The sequence below is a fragment of the Gallus gallus genome, chromosome 3, assembly GCF_016699485.2.
Source record: "Gallus gallus isolate bGalGal1 chromosome 3, bGalGal1.mat.broiler.GRCg7b, whole genome shotgun sequence".
Classification (NCBI taxonomy): Eukaryota; Metazoa; Chordata; class Aves; order Galliformes; family Phasianidae; genus Gallus; species Gallus gallus.
This window is the reverse complement of record NC_052534.1, coordinates 98,926,807-98,944,053: the sequence shown is the minus strand read 5'-3', so window position 1 is coordinate 98,944,053 and position 17,247 is coordinate 98,926,807. Positions and strand designations below refer to the sequence as shown.

The 17,247-nt window shown below is 41.7% G+C and overlaps 1 protein-coding gene across 6 annotated transcripts; it reads right to left on the bottom strand.

The window, feature by feature from the left end:
- Window positions 1-12,133: 12,133 nt before the first annotated feature.
- MYCN (v-myc avian myelocytomatosis viral oncogene neuroblastoma derived homolog) lies at window positions 12,134-16,789 on the bottom strand. Of its 6 annotated transcripts, none has more exons than NM_001398099.1 (3): window positions 16,581-16,789; window positions 14,797-15,625; window positions 12,134-13,687 (listed from the first exon to the last, which is right to left on the bottom strand). In NM_001398099.1, the coding sequence occupies exons 2-3, from the start codon at window positions 15,521-15,523 to the stop codon at window positions 13,089-13,091; spliced, it is 1,326 nt and encodes a 441-aa protein (NP_001385028.1). In that variant the 5' UTR covers window positions 15,524-15,625; window positions 16,581-16,789; the 3' UTR covers window positions 12,134-13,088. The 6 variants fall into 6 exon arrangements, with proteins under 6 accessions (NP_001385028.1, XP_015131530.1, XP_015131535.1 ...); XM_015276044.4 differs by having other exon boundaries at window positions 12,144-13,687; window positions 16,241-16,699; XM_015276049.4 differs by having other exon boundaries at window positions 12,144-13,687; window positions 16,274-16,699.
- Between the last annotated feature and the right edge of the window lie 458 nt (window positions 16,790-17,247).

Below are 17,247 nucleotides of genomic sequence, written 5' to 3'. Positions count from 1 at the left end.
AGGAAGAGAGTTCTGGATTAAAAACAGAGGCACAGCTGGAGGCTGGATTTCTTACCTGGCTCTGTATGTCAGCTGAGACCTGTATATGTCCAAATGCCAGGACAGCAGGAGAAATCCTTTGACCTTGGGAAAACTCTTCTTGGCACCATGCATGAATGTGAGCTGCAATTAATTAAGTTGCTTGGTATAAAAACAAAAGCTGTGTTAGAAGACATCTAAAACTGAGTGGGTCTAATTGCTGTAAAAGTAATTGAAAGACTGAAATTGAAAGACCCTTTGTTCATTCAGGCATGAAAAATTATTAGTTATTACAGTAATTTCAATGGGCTGTCTCTGGACCTAAATCAAACTGGTATGCTGTGGTACATTACATACAACTATGCCTAGCTATTTACATTCTTAAAACTAAGTCCTCCAGTGTCCAGTACACGGTGCCCACATGCAGACTGATTACAGGGAGTGCTCCCTGGCCCCTGCTAACCCATAGCTATGCCTGAACATGGCTGGGGAAACACTGGTTGAGGCAAAGCCCTGACAGCAAGTGTGATGGTGATGTAACAGTGGGGACAGTCACAGCCCACTGCTAACATCTGTGTCTTAGTCCTCCACTTAATAGCTCATAGATAATCTGACAGATCCAAATGCTAAATCAGTAGGTTTCAGTGGGAACCAGGACAGGATCAGTTGGCATTTCTCTGTTTAATTTTTCCAGTTACATTCTTAATTTACCCAGCTGTAGTTGCTTATAATACAATTACAACATTACAAAGTGAAAGAAGAAAGAAATAGGATTAGGAAGTTCAAAACAAACAGAAACTTGTATTTTGGAAAATGTGTAAAGCAGACCTTTCAGTTGAGTCCCAATACTGCTGTTGCATCTAGGCAGCAAGACTTCTGCGTCTAGGGCTGAGAGACTGCTAGTAAACTCACAACTTCAGTGCAGAAAATCAAGGATGGGTCATTCTCTGGGGAAGAAGTTGAATAAGTACTCCATTAATAACAGTTACTTAGTTTCATTGTAAGAAAATTAGGGGTGAAAGACGGCAAGACCTGACGATATAAAGTTAGGATACAAGATAGAGAACCAACAGCTTCTACTTTGAAGCCACAAGACCTTATCCTCCAATAGCCCTGCATAAATCACTTGATTCTTCTGCCTTAGCTGCCTATCTTGGAAACAGAGGAGAAAGCTTTGTGGAATATTTAGCATTCTGAAATACCAAAGAATTCTAAAGATGGAAGAGTACCCATATCTCCACTGCAAGCAGTGGAGTATCATGAATTTACTGAAGGTCTAAAGACTTAAAAATACTGCTTTGTTTGATAATGGGAATGCACACATAAAAAAGACATTTTGTAAGCTGTACTGCATTGCAAATTTAGGTGAAGAACAATAGTAAAAACTGCCCTCCCCACAGGAACAACTCACTGTGGTTTAGGATTTGATTCAGATTAGAATAAAGTCAAAAGAGATTCCTGCTAATTCACTGGCTCTTAGTATTCACAGTTCACAGGTACTTGATAGGACTTGAGTATTGTACAATATTTGTGCCTTCTTTTACAGGTTTTCTGGTTGTTATCTCTGGCTTACTTGACAATATATTTAATGCTCCTAGCAACTAAGTACAATAAAAATCAGAATATAATAAATTGGCTCTAGTTAGAATAGAAAACAGATGGGTCATGTTTCAGCATGGTTGAAAAATTAACACAGAATATCTAATAACTAGTGTTATTCTTATTTTACCACTTATACCAGAAATAGGCATTAAATCAATAGCTTTGATGAAGCTAGCCTCAGAGAGCCTGACATAGCTCTGTAAGGTAAGTCTCACTGCGTAAGTCCTGGGTTGGACAACCTACAATGAAGGAGGGAAGTGAATCCAGAGTTTTTCAGGGTTCCACTGGTACTGTAAACACAGCAATATCATTATTTACTTTATTAAGTTAAGCAATTTGGAAATACATTTCCATCTTTTGTATTCAGACTTAGTTTCATTTTACTTTCTTCCTCTACAAAAGCATGTCCAATAAAACATGAGGATAAAATTGACGTCTTACCCAATTACTACTGCGTTACACTTGTATGAACAGCGCAGATGCTGGGCATTAGACAAATTACTAATACAACAGTGCAGCAGTTCTTTCTGTGGCATGGATTTCTCTGGGAATGTTATTTTATTGTATTGCATTTAGTGGTTGTTTGTTTAAGGGGGAAGAACAGACATTGCTGGATTTCACGGATTCAGTAAGCATTCTGGCCTCAGTCCAGCAAATCATTTAAGCATGTGCTTAACTGTAATGAAATAAAATTTCAGCTCACAGTATTGCTTATGTATTGACCATATAGTATGGGCTGAAACAGGACCAAAATGATGAAGGGAAAAAAAAAAAAAAGCCAAAGCATTTTTATACACACATTTTTTATAACCTTGATACTGTTAAAAGGGGCATTTTTCTACCGCCTGTGCTATACAGTTCCCTTTTACCCCTCCCAAAAAAGACAACTAACTTTTCTTGATATGGCAATCTGACAGTTATATTCTGTGTAACTGCCAGTCTGGCCCTTTTAAAAAATATCCTATTAAGTTAAGTGGAAGCTTTGCCTGAGCAAGGTATGCAGAAATGAGTCACAGGGAGTATATGGAATTTTCTCAGGACTTAGGGCTGTGCCTGTTGTAGCCAAAGGCGAAATCTCTGGTGGAGCTCAGTAGTGCTTCTCTGAATACATTCGTTTTCCGTACGAATCTCTGTTTTAGTGAGAAACATAAAACCAACATGAAAGTCATGCTGAAACATACCACAGAGAAAGGTGTGTTCTTAAATTGGGTTACCTAACCCAGGTTAGATAATTTAAGCTGTGGTTGCACAGCAATTTAAATTGCCTGCCAGGGAGGGTAGAACCACGTCAGCCAACAGTTAGATGGGCATCAGCTATTGCTGAGCTGCAGCCCCAGCTTCAGGCAGCAAGTGAGACAGGTGAGGTTCCCTGGGTCAGTTAAGATGGAATACGATGCACAAATCCCATTTAAAGCTCCAATTGCTTTCACCTGTCCATGTAAAGACATTGCTGTTTGATTTTTTGAGTTTTTGCAATGTAGACCTGGTGAACATTTTTAGAGACATAGAAACTTAGTAGAGCTGACTTCTGCCTGTAGTAAAGGGAAGACAGTTCCCTCTTCAGAAGGCTTGCAATCCTTATGCTATCATTCCCTGTAAAGACCCCAAGATTCTAGCTTACAAAAAAAAAAAAAAAAAAGCAAACTTAATGAGAAGTTTCCAGTATAAAAACAAAACAAACTTGCTTTGTTTTGCAGGTTACATGCCTAGGGATTTATTTGTTTGAATATTTATTTGGTTGTTGCCAAGACCAGAAGCAATCCTCTTGAATTTCACTGCAGTAAATGAATCTTTTTATTATTATTTTTTATTTTTCAATAGCAGCATTAAAAATGACTAGAGTTCATTCATTAGCAAATACACACATTTTGCTCAGTAATAGTTGTTTGAATTACAAGTGTATGGAATTCAGGAAAGAGCTGATGTGGCTGCATTGACCTGCTCAAAATGTGATGCTACAGGTTCTGATGAAGTATAACTGTTATCTAAAACATACAAATTCTGCTGCTGCTGCATTTTTCTTGCCATCTCCAATCATTGCTTTCAAAAAATATTTTTAAATGGTTATTGTTTTGCATTCTTAACACATCACAAAGAAGTGAGGAAAAAAATCATGCTTTGGATAAAAAAATCATGCTTTCATGCTGCCCTATGAAAGTTTTTTGTTAGTTTTGAATTATAAGAGGTGGGTACAGATGTGCTTCTCTTGTGTTTAACTTCCATTTCTGAACACTGACTTCGGCACCAGATTTCTCTGCACACCAGAGAGGTGGTCTCTGGGGACAGAGGGAAGGGGAAAGATTATAAGTGGATATTATACATGATCATATAAAATTACCCAATACAAAATTATCCAAGGAGTTTGTGCCTATCTACGATGCAGTACAGAAGAAAACTGACATTGTAAGCCCAAAGACACTCCTCAATGACTCCTTGTACAGAATGTCTGCCCTGGAGGCTTACAAGAACACCCACAAGTTTGAGATTTAGTCCAGCATTGGGAGACTGTAGTGTAAGGAAACAGAAAACGCATTAGAAATGCATTAATCAAAACTGGAAAACAAAACAAATCATTTTACTTATAGTCAACAAAACCTTCAAGATGACTTGTACTTATTTTCTCTTTGACTCATTCCAAGCATCCACATTTGGATTTCCACCTTACCTCTTTGTATATGGCTTCAGGTTTGACTCAGCATAAGGATGAAGTGTGGAAATGTTATAAGTATGTTGTAGGTATGTGTAGGATGATGTACATATTGGATCTTGGTTTGTTTTGTAACAGCTGTAGAATTTCCTGTCTGATTGTTGGTTGACTTTTATCTTCTCATCTGTAATTACAACTATTATATTTCAGAAGACTTGAAATAAACTAAATTCTATGCTAACCAGAAACTTAAGAGCAGAAGATGAGGAACAGGACAGAGAATTTATTTAGTTTTGTTCAAAGGTAGATCAAAAACAAAATGTTTGGCGCCTAAGAAAGGCATCTACTGACTCATTTGTTCCAGATCTTCTACCTTGGACAAGCTCTAAAATACCCTAGCACTAACCCAGAAGTTGGTAGTTTTTCTGTCTTTCCTTTGCTCCCTTCAGTTTCCTTTACGTACAAGAGCTGTACACCAGTCTCTCTGGTCCATTGTGGCCCAGGAAATTACAAATATTTTCAGCTGTGTCAGGTTCTACATATGCAAGTTAGGAGGTTCAAAGGGAAGCTTAATTGACACTAATCCTCATCTTGACTTTTGCTCACCTCCTCCTCTTTTCCCACTAAGCCTTCCCACCTTCCCACCTCAAAGCCACAGAAGCTTTACGATTTTTCTTATAAAAATATATATATTTAACCCTTTGGCAATCTCTTAATGCCCTTTTATTAAATCCCTTAACTCCTTTTATTAAGTCCAGGGTAATTAAAATGATTATAAACCTCTCTTGAGAGATTATACCCTTTAATCATAGTGCGTAATTGCTGAGATGTAGGCAACATTTGTGGTATATCAAATATAAAAATACTTTGTGCAAAGATGTTTAATAACAATTTTTAAAACTAAGATCTTGATTAAGGAGGTTTAGGGCATTAAAAATTGTATCTACATGCGGTCACAACAAAACACTGAAGGACTTGCAGTACTTTTCCACATGTACAATGGCACAGTTGTAATCAGGTTTCTCAATTTTTTTTCAACTTTGGCTCCTCAGATGGCATAATCTGTCCTAATGCCATTGACTCCTGAGCTGTTACTCTACTGTTTTCTGGGCAACCAGAACAAATACACAAGTAAAATCCCTTCTTGAGTCATTATTCCCCAGTCAATAGCAGAAAAATCAAGGTCTTTTCTTCTAAAGCAAGTTTAGATTTCCTGGCTGGGACTCCCAAACTGTGCACACATCCAATCTGCAGCATAGTAAGGTGGTCAGCTGAACATATCCTTTTAAAAATACACTTGGATGTGTGTTGTTGCAATATGGTTGTGCCCGAAGTAAGTTTAGGAACCCCTTTTCTAGTGTAAAATATTAATATGGACTGAATTTATTCCCTCATCTGGGTTTAGGGTTTAATTAGGGCAATATAATCACAAAAGTAGGCTTCATTATCACATGCATAGGACATTAAATAGGACCAAAGGAGTGCTAAATCAGTCCTTGGCAGCTGATAATCTTTTCTTTAACTACTAGTGGTGGTTTAATCCCTGTGTCCCCTCTGCTTCTGTTAATGTATGGCCTGAATTTCAGTTCATATTTCCAGAACCAATCTCCTAGAAGTTCAAACATTGAGAATTGAGAGAAACACGAGTGGCAACATTTATATCATGGGCACTCCTGAAGTTGTAGGCACTTAGAAAGCAGTAGAATGACGTGGATCAATATCAGAAGTGTTTATTTACTCTGATGCTTGCTACTAGACTGAATCCTGAAGACTCAAAATAAGAGTTCTGATGAGAAAAACACTGGACAGCCAAGATCTGTTTGTTTTATTTTCGTTTTTGATTTTTACTGATTAACAGGGAGGACAAAATGAAATTTGATAGGACAGATGTCTTACTCTTGATCACTTCTAGTTGCTGTATATTTTCATTGGTGTTTACATAACTGAAGCATTGGAGCACTGCATATTGTCAACACCAAAAGCAGGATAGAAAGATGTAATGTTCTGTACTGAAGGAGTTCATGAGTAAATCAACTGCTTCTGGGTTAATAGTTAATGCATATCCTTTTATTAGTCCAGAAGAACAAAATCCGGTCTTTGAAAGCCTTCTATTGCTGGGGAAAAAAAGAAAGAAAGAAAGAAACAGTATTAATTTTTATGCATATTTTTTAATGTCTGTTTAGTTCTAACTGAATGCTTTTATTAGAATAAATTGGCCTTTCAAAAACAAATGGCAGTAAGAAATAAGGGACTCAAAAGAGGGAAAGAGTATAAAATACACTGTGCTGTAAGTTTGTAGACATTGTAGGCATATCTACAGTTTTCCTTTAGGAATTGTGGCATGTCCTGGCTTCATACTTAATAACCCCTCAACTGCGCAAGTGTTCAGCAGCCAGCAGAGTGGGACCCTGTGTTTTAGAGTTAAATAACAAAATTACATTAAGATATAACTATTAGCAAAGGCGAAATAGGTTGCAAATCAAAAAATGACTACTGCAGTAAGGTTGTAGAAACAATTGAATAGAAACACTAGAATTGTTAAGAGTTGTGATATAATACATAACAGATCTAGCTGCAAAAGTTAATAGTGATTTTTTTAAATGCACATCTCTTGTGGTTTTTTTTTTCTTTACATTGAATGTGAGTTGTACTGCTATTCCACTTAATTGAAAATGCTGTCAGTATATAAACATCTGAAATGTATCAGCATGCCCTGTCACTAAGCTTTGCAGGTTCTGAGGATAAAATAAGGTCCTACCCACCATGCAATATCATAACATGAGAGATATTTTAGGAAACTTTATCAGTAATGCAGAAATTTTTCTGGTGATGATGAATATTGCCATACATTGATGATAAGCAGAATATATGAAAGGAAAAAAGGAATACAAAGATACTAAAGTTACAGAGATGCTGTTATAGATGACCAAAGCAAAAAGTATATGAATGCTGCAGAAAAGATGAACTAGATGGGTTTAAGATAACTTGATTAGTTAAAAAAACCATTAGTATGCATGAGTGAAAGAAAATGGGTTGAAGACACAAGTAGGTGGACTCAACTAGTAACTTAAGGCACCGGAAATTAGGTGTTAATACGTACGTCACTCTGAAATTAATGCCTCTTACTTATTTCCACAAAAACTAGAAAAAGATTTAAGTTCTTAGGAGTTTAAAAGAAAGCAATTATATAAGTGGTTTAAAAATGTTTTATGGGTATTCCTAGCTAATAGTCATTACCAAACTCTGTATATGGTATTGTATAGCTCCCTCATCACTTACATAATGAATTGAAATACTAATTACATATAAAGGGACATTCTGGGAATTCCAAAACACTACATACTTATTCTGACGGTGTTTGGAAGCAAAAAGGTGTAGCTGCCATTGAAATATTTTACTTAATTGCAACTAAAATTAATATGCTAATTAAACTAACTGTATACTTAGAATACTGCATCCATTCACTATTTTATTGCAGTAAATGCATTTATTAACCTGCAATCCAAATCATTGCTTTAATTTTGTAAATAACATCAGATACAGGTCAAGTAACTGATGGTACCTAGCAGCAATAACAAAGCTATTAACATAGTTCCCATAACTGCCACTTTCACATTATAATCACTTTTTCTCCACGCTGCAGAGCAATGTTTGGACCCATTCCATTAAGAATCCAATGTAAATGTCTTCTGGGAAGAACCTGTGTCTCTCTAATGGTGACAAGGAGAATCAGGAAGGTAAGAAGCTAGGTGCTTGAGAGAGTAATGCCTGTAGATTGAAAAGTGTAACTAGGAAGTAGTCAAAACCATGATTTATGCTACCCCTAGCATAAGTCTGGACCATATTTAGCTCTTAGACACTGTTCTTTTGAACAACAGGACAGCTGTCATTATTGAGTAATGATTAATACAGCAATTCACAGGAATACAGTCTAACCTGATTCAGACAAATAACAGAATGCAGTTAATTTCCCTAAATGCATGCAGTATAAAAGACAGAAAGCAGTAAATTCTTAATGCAGACAAATGAGACTGGGAAATTGGATTGAATAGAATATGAAAAAAAATAACAAGTTTATTTTATCATAAAATGAAAATGTTTCCACTTACCTAAACAATATCAGATGGAAGATCTATACCATGGGAAATACAGATCACAAACGGAGCAGCTGTAATAGCATACACAGAGCCTAACAATGATTATGCATATTAAATTTAATTCAGCACTTCAGAGATTAGTAGTAAATAGGCCTAATTAATTTATGTCTGATGCATGCTACGTACCCATTCATTTCACCAGGACATTTAAAAATATTGGCCATTAGTTGTACTTACTTTGTGGATGTGTTTGATTTTTCAATTTCTGTGTTGTTTAGGAGTGTCACACAGTGATCATACGGTGGGAAACAAAATATAGTTGTTTGCTTTTTCTTCAAAGGACCAATTGGCCAGTGGTCTTATTTACTCAAAATATAGATTTGGTTTTATTTAGCAGGGTTCATAACTGACATAGGGAATTCCTTGATGTTGGTCTGTACCTGAAGCACACATACAAGGGATCTTCCAAGCTCATAGAGAAGAGTGACTTGTTGCACCCTATCTTCGAGTCACTTGTTGCTAAAATACGTACTAACTACTCTCATTGAAAGAAGAGGCCCAAAGCTGGATGAGAATTACAGATCTGCAGCCAGGCGAAATTCCCACCTCATGCATCCTAACAGCAAAATACCCATTTTGCTATGGCCAAGCCTCCTCGGAGGGTCTGCACAAGCAGACAGGCAGCAAAAACCAGCTTGTAGTGGCAGAATGGAACATGTAGCCTAGCAGAAGAGAAAGACTGGGCACAAGGGCTCTGAATTCAGGCTGCTGAGGCAAGCTGGTGCTCTGATCATTGGTACTCCAGCAAACGCTGCTGTGCTGGCCCTACAACTAGCATGGCTATTGTTTTTGCAGTGAGCTTTCTGGAAGTTTTGTGTATCTCATGCTTCTGCTGAAATCCCTGCTTATTTTACAGTGGTGAACCTCAAATCCCTTCAAGTTTGACAGCTTTGGGCTAGTAAGAGAAAATTCCACTTTCTAGTAGAAAGATGAAGGGGAAAAAAGAAAGTGGAAGTAGAGACGAAGAAGGGAACTCAGTTATAAATCATGAAGCATTTGCCAAGAGTGTGATAAACAGTATGGTACATTAAAAAGTAGTTAAATTCATTATACTAAACTTAAACCTTTAAATAAAATTAAACTGATTTAAAACATTCACAAGTCAGGAAACTTAGGCTTAAGAATGGGATCCATTTAAAGTCATTTTATTCTAGCTTACTTTATCATCGTATTTACCGGGAGCTAATGTAACCTCTGCAAATCTGACACATCATGAAAACTCAAGCAGTTCTGCCAAGAGTTGGTGATAAGTTGCTATAACAGCAGCTTGGGGTTTGAGAAATGCACTTTCCTTCACACTCATGGTAACAAGTGACCTAGTGGTAATGACATCATTAACACATTTCACCTTTTTATGCTCTCCCGCTGGTATTTTACTTATACAGGTTTATGGGGGTATCATTTCATTTTGGTGTTTGAAGTCCCTTGTACTTTTAGTGGTACTTTTAAGAAAATAAAGATAAAAGCGAGAGGAGATAGTCTTCTGTGATATGTGATCTGGGAGGAATCCATCTGATCCCATCAGCAGATTCGATCTTGTATGAAAAATAACTTAGGAATTTTTATGGCAAATCAGGTAAGATTGTGATTATTCTAATTCAGTTTTCCCTTCAGGAATAGGCAATGCCCTCTTTTAATAACCAGTTATTAGGTACTTGTCAAGTTTTCTCCACGTTTCTGCATTTGTATGCAAGGTAAGTATGTATATTGAAAACAAAACAGACTGAATAGTTTCTCCATTCATTACCTGACATAGTCCTTGATAATTCTTAATTCTAGCTATGCTTGAAGCAGGATCTTTTGTTCTGGTTGTTGCTATGTCTCAACATACTTCTCTATGTACTCCTTCAGGTACTGAAAAAGTTATTATAAAGTGTTTCTCTGTTCTTTTCAAAAGCTATCTTTCTGACACCTTTTTCTTTTTTTGTTACGAATCTAAAACCACTATCCCCTATTTAACAATCGCAGTTTAATAACATTCTACACCTGAATTTGTTTACAAAAGCGTTTGCCATTAACAAATTGCTTCCTGCATCAACAATGTGAAAGCAAACCTATTAACCCCCAGAAGTTGGGGGAGGGGGGGGAGAAGAAAAGAAGATAAACTCACCCAACAGCAGCAAACACTACAGTACCCTGGAGTGAATGGGGCAGATCCTATCTCCATTGACATCAGTTGGATGTTTATCGCTGAATTCAAAAGGATTGCATATTGAGAAAGGATTTCAGAATGGGAATTTGTGCTCGATCTCCAAACAAAGCTAAGTATTTGACACCTTTATTATACTCCAAGTGCTCCGCTAACACAACAATACGGGACAGAACTGGGTTCGTCCTCGAGAAAGGAGAAGTAATTGCTGTCTTCAGCTACCTGATGGAAGGTTGCAGAGGTGGAGCCAGACTCTTCTCTGAGGTTAAACACAAAAGACAGAAGGCAACGGACTCAAGTTACAGCACAGAAAATTCCGAAGGAACATCAGGAAAACTTGATTGTCGTGGCAGTCAAAAATTGAAGTGTCGTCTGACTGTTCAATCTCCGTCCTTTAATACATTCAGAACTTGGCTAAATTTGACCCCAAGCAACCTTTTTTCTCATGTAGTTTGTTCTTGCTTTGAGTGGAGGATGTGAACCAGATGTCCTCCAAAAACGGGAAGGAATAAAGGTTGTTTATGGAACTGTTGCAGCTCTCAAGTCTGATTTGAGAAGATACACGTTAAGTGTACATATTCAGGTGAAATCTTCAAAAGTCACATAGCCCAAGCTGAATCCAAACAGCACTGCACCAACTTGTGCCAGCTGAAGATACAGATTTGCTGCACTAAAATCTAAGTTTAGCTCCCAATGATTTTGGGACTGGGGGTCAAATACACAGGCTATGATACACCAAGTTACTGTAGGGCATGGACATATGGCACACGTTACTCTGGTGACTTTGTTCTCGTCTTACCTCATGGTAAACGTTCTGTAGCTCAGTCACCAAGCAAACTATACCCTGTGTATCATGGCTGGATAAGAATCACATGTCCTAGATTAAGCTCAATTCCTCCTTCGTTCACTGCTCTACACCTTATTTTTCAAGTTCGGCATAGAGAAAGAGAACATCAGAAGTACCTGTACAGTCTACAAAATAAAATAGGGCCTTAGTTTCAAGCAACTGACCAAAGTATGACCCGTATTATCTCAGTCAAGTCTTGCTTCTGTCACACAAAACACCATTGCATCACTTGAGATGACCACCTACCAATTTCTTTGCAGACTACACACAGGCTTCACAGCTCTCCATAGTTCATTTTCAGTAAGATTGTCAACTTTTAGTCTCCTAGAAGTAAAGAAAGAGGATCTGTAGCTAGACAAGAAATGACATTAATTGAAGTCCGTTAGCCCCTCTCACACTGCTTCACCGTGCAGTCCATGTTCCAGAAGTCTTCACAAGACACTGAAGTCTCTCCATTAACTATGATACAGTCAGCCCCCTGCAAAGACTCTGACATCACAAGAGACATATGAATTGCAAAAGAACAGGAGTATTGTTCTTGCAATTGCTTTCTAACCGTAAATGGCAATGTTCTGACTGGCTGACTTGTCGTAAAACATCACCTATACTTTGAGAGTTCAAATCCTTACATATGGGACTAGGTTTTTTATTTCATAAACATTGCAAAGTTAAAAACTTTATTTCAAGGAACTCCATTTAAAAGAAAAAATAGTAAATGGCACATCATGTAATTGCTATTTATTTTCATAAACATGAGGTATTTCAAAGTGCTATAAGACGCAGCACTAAATGTACACCATTGGAAGAAATTAAACACAGAACTTTGCAGTTACCCAGTTCTATGCACCAAACATTAACAAATACATTAACTGGAAGAAACAGGCTAGGAAAAGGCATATATAGTAAATTTCTTTACAAAAGTTTCTTAGTTCAAAAAAGTGATAAAGTAATATCTACTCAAAACTTTCACAACTCATTTTCATACGAAAATATAAGTATCAAATTTAGTTATGTATCAGCATCATACTAAAGTATACAGGCAATGTAAGAATTAGTACAGTACATAACAGAGATTAACAATATATTTGTATACAAAAACATGCTCCTCAAACATTGAGGTATTACAGTACTTAGGTATGAACTTCCAGTCTAATACTGGCAGCAAAAGCCACCTCTCATAACCCAAGACATGTACAAAAGGCAAGTGTGTAGATGGTATTTACAGAAAATTCCCAGAGGGGTACAAATGCCAACCCCCTAAAGTAACATCTGTTAGAACATAAGCACCATAAAAATTAGGAATGGATGTTTTCAACTCAACTAGATGTCATCAGCAGCTCCAAATGCTCACAACAATTTAAAAAAAATTAAAAAAATCCACCATCTACAGTTCTTAAAATGAAAAACAAAGGCAGTCCATTGTTGTTTGGTAGTCTCGCAATAAACTTCTTGCAAGAACACCCATTTGCTCCGTACCCGGATAATAAAGTTTGTCAATTACTTCAGGGACTGAATTGAAAGTAAAACCAACATTCTTAACGTCAAAAAACACAATTTTTTTTTTTTTTTTTAAAGAATCAAAAATGTGCAAAGTGGCAATGACTGTCCTGGTCAGCCAAAAAAAAAAAAAAAACCAAAAAGAAAAGAAAAAAAACGAGAAAAAGAAGTTTAGCAAGTCCGCTTGTACTCTATTTTCTTTAGCAACTGTTGTTGCCTGGCTTGCAATTTCTCCTTTTCTAGCAATAACTTCTGCTCCTCTGCCTGAAGGGAATGGACATATTCAGTGGCTTTTTTCAAAATCACAACTTTTGCAGCTTTCTCATTTTTAACAAGTTCTGGAACGTGGTCCCTTAACGTGAGGAAACTGGACCGCAGATCATTACGCCTCTGACGCTCCAAGATATTATGGTTACGTCGACGTTCGCTGTCCTCCGAATCAGAGTTTCGAGGACTTGAACTCTTAGACTTTGGTTGGATCATGGGTTTTACTGGACGGGGCACCTCGGCTTTTAACTTTTTCTGTGGTGGCACATCTTCACTCTCCATATATGGAGAAGGAGCGGCATAATTATGCTGCTGGTGAATTGGCGCACAACGCTTTAAAATCAGTTCATTCTGCTGTGTCCTGACCGATGGAAAAGTGGTATTTTTAGGACGCACTGTAATAGTGAGGGTGGTAACAGCCTTGTTGGAGGAGGAGCGTCTTTTCTCCACTGTCACAACATCTATTTCTTCTTCATCATCCTCTTCCTCCTCGTCTTCATCATCTTTCGGTTAAAGAAAATGGAAAAAGAAATTGATATTCTCTCAAAAGCAATAATATTTATTGACAAGATATGCACATTAGAAATACCAATAAAATAACTGATGGTAAAAAAAATAGGGTGTGCTCACTGTCCATAATCAAATATAGTTCTAGAGACGTATATAACATACACAAAACTAAACAAAATAGATCTCTGCAAGTTTGGGGGAACTTTATGAGGTTTGTTTTTCATAGAATACCCCGAGTTTGAAGGGACCCATAGGGATTGTCTCCAACTCCTTTTCTTTAACAACTTCTCATTTTAAATGAAAGTGGGGCTACCACCCAACTAATCCCAGTGGCGAAAAGTTTTCATACAAAATGCATTCATTTTTACTACAGCTGCAGACCTGGGGCACAAACTGCACGCACAGAGCCACAACACAGCCCTGGGTTGGTGGAAAAGCAGACGGGAAACGAAACAATCGCTGGGTTTGTTCTAGTGCAGAAGGTGAAGCTGCTCCCGCCGGGGACCCTTTAAGCCGGCGCTTGGTGCAGTGCCAAGAAGACAGCTGTTGGAAGTGCTTCCTCACCCAAAGCTGTCAAACCAGACATTAAAGGGACAGTAGGCTCCGCGAGCCGAGACGGATCGCCAAGTTTATGGTGACGATCATACGGACCGCTCACTTACACAGCCAGAACTACACTGCCGAACCGGATTTCTCCGATGGGAAATATCTGAGGGCATTTTAGGCTCTGTCACCGTACAGACAAGGACCCTCTGCGGGCTGCCGTTCTGTTCCAGCCTCCCAACGCCGTAAACATCCCCCACCGAACGTGGTTCAGCATGGCACTGCCCCTCGCTTCTGACCACACGCTCCCCAAAACGGCCCCCAGAATGGCGCACACACAACCCCGATGGACATGAGGACACTGGGAAGCCCGAGGAGCCGCACGGCACAGCCCGAGCCCGGGCACACCGTGCCCGTTGCTGTTGGCCCACAGCCCCGCAGGGAACCCAGCCCCGTGGGGCGGCAGCCCCGGGCCCCGCCGCGCCTGTTGCAGCTGCTGCCGCCTGCCGGCCGGCCCGCACCCCGCACCGCCCACCCCGTCGAGGCCCGCCGCGCTTACCCGAGTCGCTGAGCGTGTCGTCCCCGGAGCTGCTGCTGGCCCGGCTCTCCCCGGCGGGACGCGGCGGGCGGCCGCCCCGCGGGGTCTCGCCGCCGCTTGGCACCGCCGCCTCCCGCTTGTTGACGGGGAAGGGGAAGACCACGGCCGGGTCCACGCACTCGGGCACGGAGCCGCCCAGCTCCGCGCGGCCGGGACCGGCGCTGGGGCTGTTCGCGGCGGCGACAGCGGCGGTGGGTACAACCGGGGGCGGAGGCGGCGGGGCGGCGGCGGGAGGCTTGCTCTGCAGCTTCTCGCTGACCGCCCGCTCCAGCTTCTCGCGGGCCGAGAAGCCACTCCACATGCAGTCCTGGATGATGATGGAGTTGAGGTTGTTGCTCGCCCCGAGGCCCGTCTCGAAGAAATCCGCGCCGTCCGTGCTGCCCCACAGCTCGGCCTCGGGGGGCAGGAGGAGCAACTCGGACGCCCAGTCCAGGGGATCAGCGGGGCGACAGCTCCCCAGGGCCGCCCCTCCCCACGGCAATGGAGCCCCCCCCGGGGGGTGCTCCTGCAGCCCGGCCCGGCTGGGGGACAGCGGAGGGGTGGGCAGCAGCTCGAACTTCTTCCAGATGTCTTCCCCGGGGGGGGCCGAGTCCGGCCCGCATAAATAGAAATCATCTTCGTCCGGGTAGAAACAAGGCTGTAAGGAATCGAACTCGAGGTCCGGGTTCTTGCTGATCATTCCCGGCATGGCGGGGCTCTCCGTGTCGATTCCCGGGCTGGGGGCTCGTGTTAGAGGCGGGTTTTACGGTAGTTCCACCAAGGAGAGGAGAGGTGTGTCCAGGACCTGAAACTAAAGCAGAAAATGGAAATAAAGAAACGAACACAATTAAAACACGAAAAAAAAAAAGACGCCTGTAATTCCCTATTATGTAGTGGGGAAAAAAAAAAAAAGGAAAAATAAAAAAACACAATTCCATTATGGATAGGGAAAAAAAAAAAACCAAACAAACCAGGAGCCTTTACAAGTTAAGGAGGAACGCACCGCACCTTCTCGGACGCCGCAGGGCAGCGGCCGTGAGCCGCTCCAGGGTGCAGACACACACACACACACACCTCCGGTCCTGCACGGAGCTCCGCGCCCTGCCCGACCGCCTCCAGAGCTCAGAGCAGCACAGCCGCGGGCAGATGCACGCCTCCCTGCAGAAAGCCCTCCTGATACGCGACCGCAAGCAAAGGAAGTTTACTCCTTTTGTCATTTCCAGTGTAGTGGGGAGAGAAAGATGCAAAGAAGGGGCTCCCCGAGCCGTGCAACTCCATCAGGGGAATCCAGCAGCAGCAAACACCGACGCACACCAAACGCATGAACACACCCCAACAAAGCCTGACTCGCTACAGGAAGTTTTTCTCCCTCTTTGCAGGTTAAAACAAGAGCCACACGGTTCGCCCCGGGGAGCAGCGCCCTTACCTCGGTGCCCCCGCGCTACCCGCGGCCGCTCACCCGCAGTCCCATGCTCCTCTGCATCGGGCATTGAAACCGAAATGAGCTCTTAGTCCCGACCCAGCGAAGGGAAAACGCTGTGCTGGGTTGCGAACAGCTGACGGAGAGCAAAAGGGGGAGGAAAAAAAAAAAAACACACACACACACACACAACAAATCCGTGCAAAGCGCTCTGATGAAATGCACCGAAACGCGGCTCAGCTGCTCGCCCCCGCCCCGCCCCCTGCTCCTTTCCAGCATTGTGCGCTTCCCTGCTCCCGAAATACACGAAACCGTTAAAAATGCGAAGCAGCAAAGAGGCACCTACAGAGTGCGGCGAGCTCGGTGCGACCGCTCCGCAGCACAGCCCAAATATCCGCTCAATGAAACCCCCATTGAGGGCCGGCGGAGCGCTGCCGCTCCCGTCCCATCCTCCCAGCTGGATGTGGGATTGTATTTATTTCATGGGGGTTTTGTCCTCCCGCTGCTGGCAGCCCAGACCCTGCCGCTTCCTCCTCCTCTTACCTCCCCGCTGCCGGCGGTGGGTGTTGCGAGGGGGAGGAGTGGCGGGGTGGGGGGAAGGGAGGGGAGGAAAAAAAAATAAAAAAATAAAGATAGCTGACACACCCGGGGAGCATTAAAAAAAAAAAAAAAAAAAAAAGGGGGGGGGGAGCGCGGCGTAACCCCACCCCCTGATTTCCATAGAGCAGGGAGGTGCCTCCGCTTGGCGCCAAAAGCCCCATTCGCTCTTTATTCTCCGGCGCGGTGCGAGGCGCCCGGCACGGCCCGGGGGTGCGGGGCCGCCCCTCCCCGGGGGGGCGCGGCGCTGCGTGAGAGCGGCGGCCCTATCTGCGAAGACCGAGGGAGAGATGAAAAAAATACTAATAAAGGAGAGGAATAATGGAAGTGTCTGGAACGCGGGGTCGCCCTCGCTCTGGGCTTTATAAAGAACTAGCGCTCGTCCTGCGGTGATCGCCTCCCCGCTCGCCGCGCAC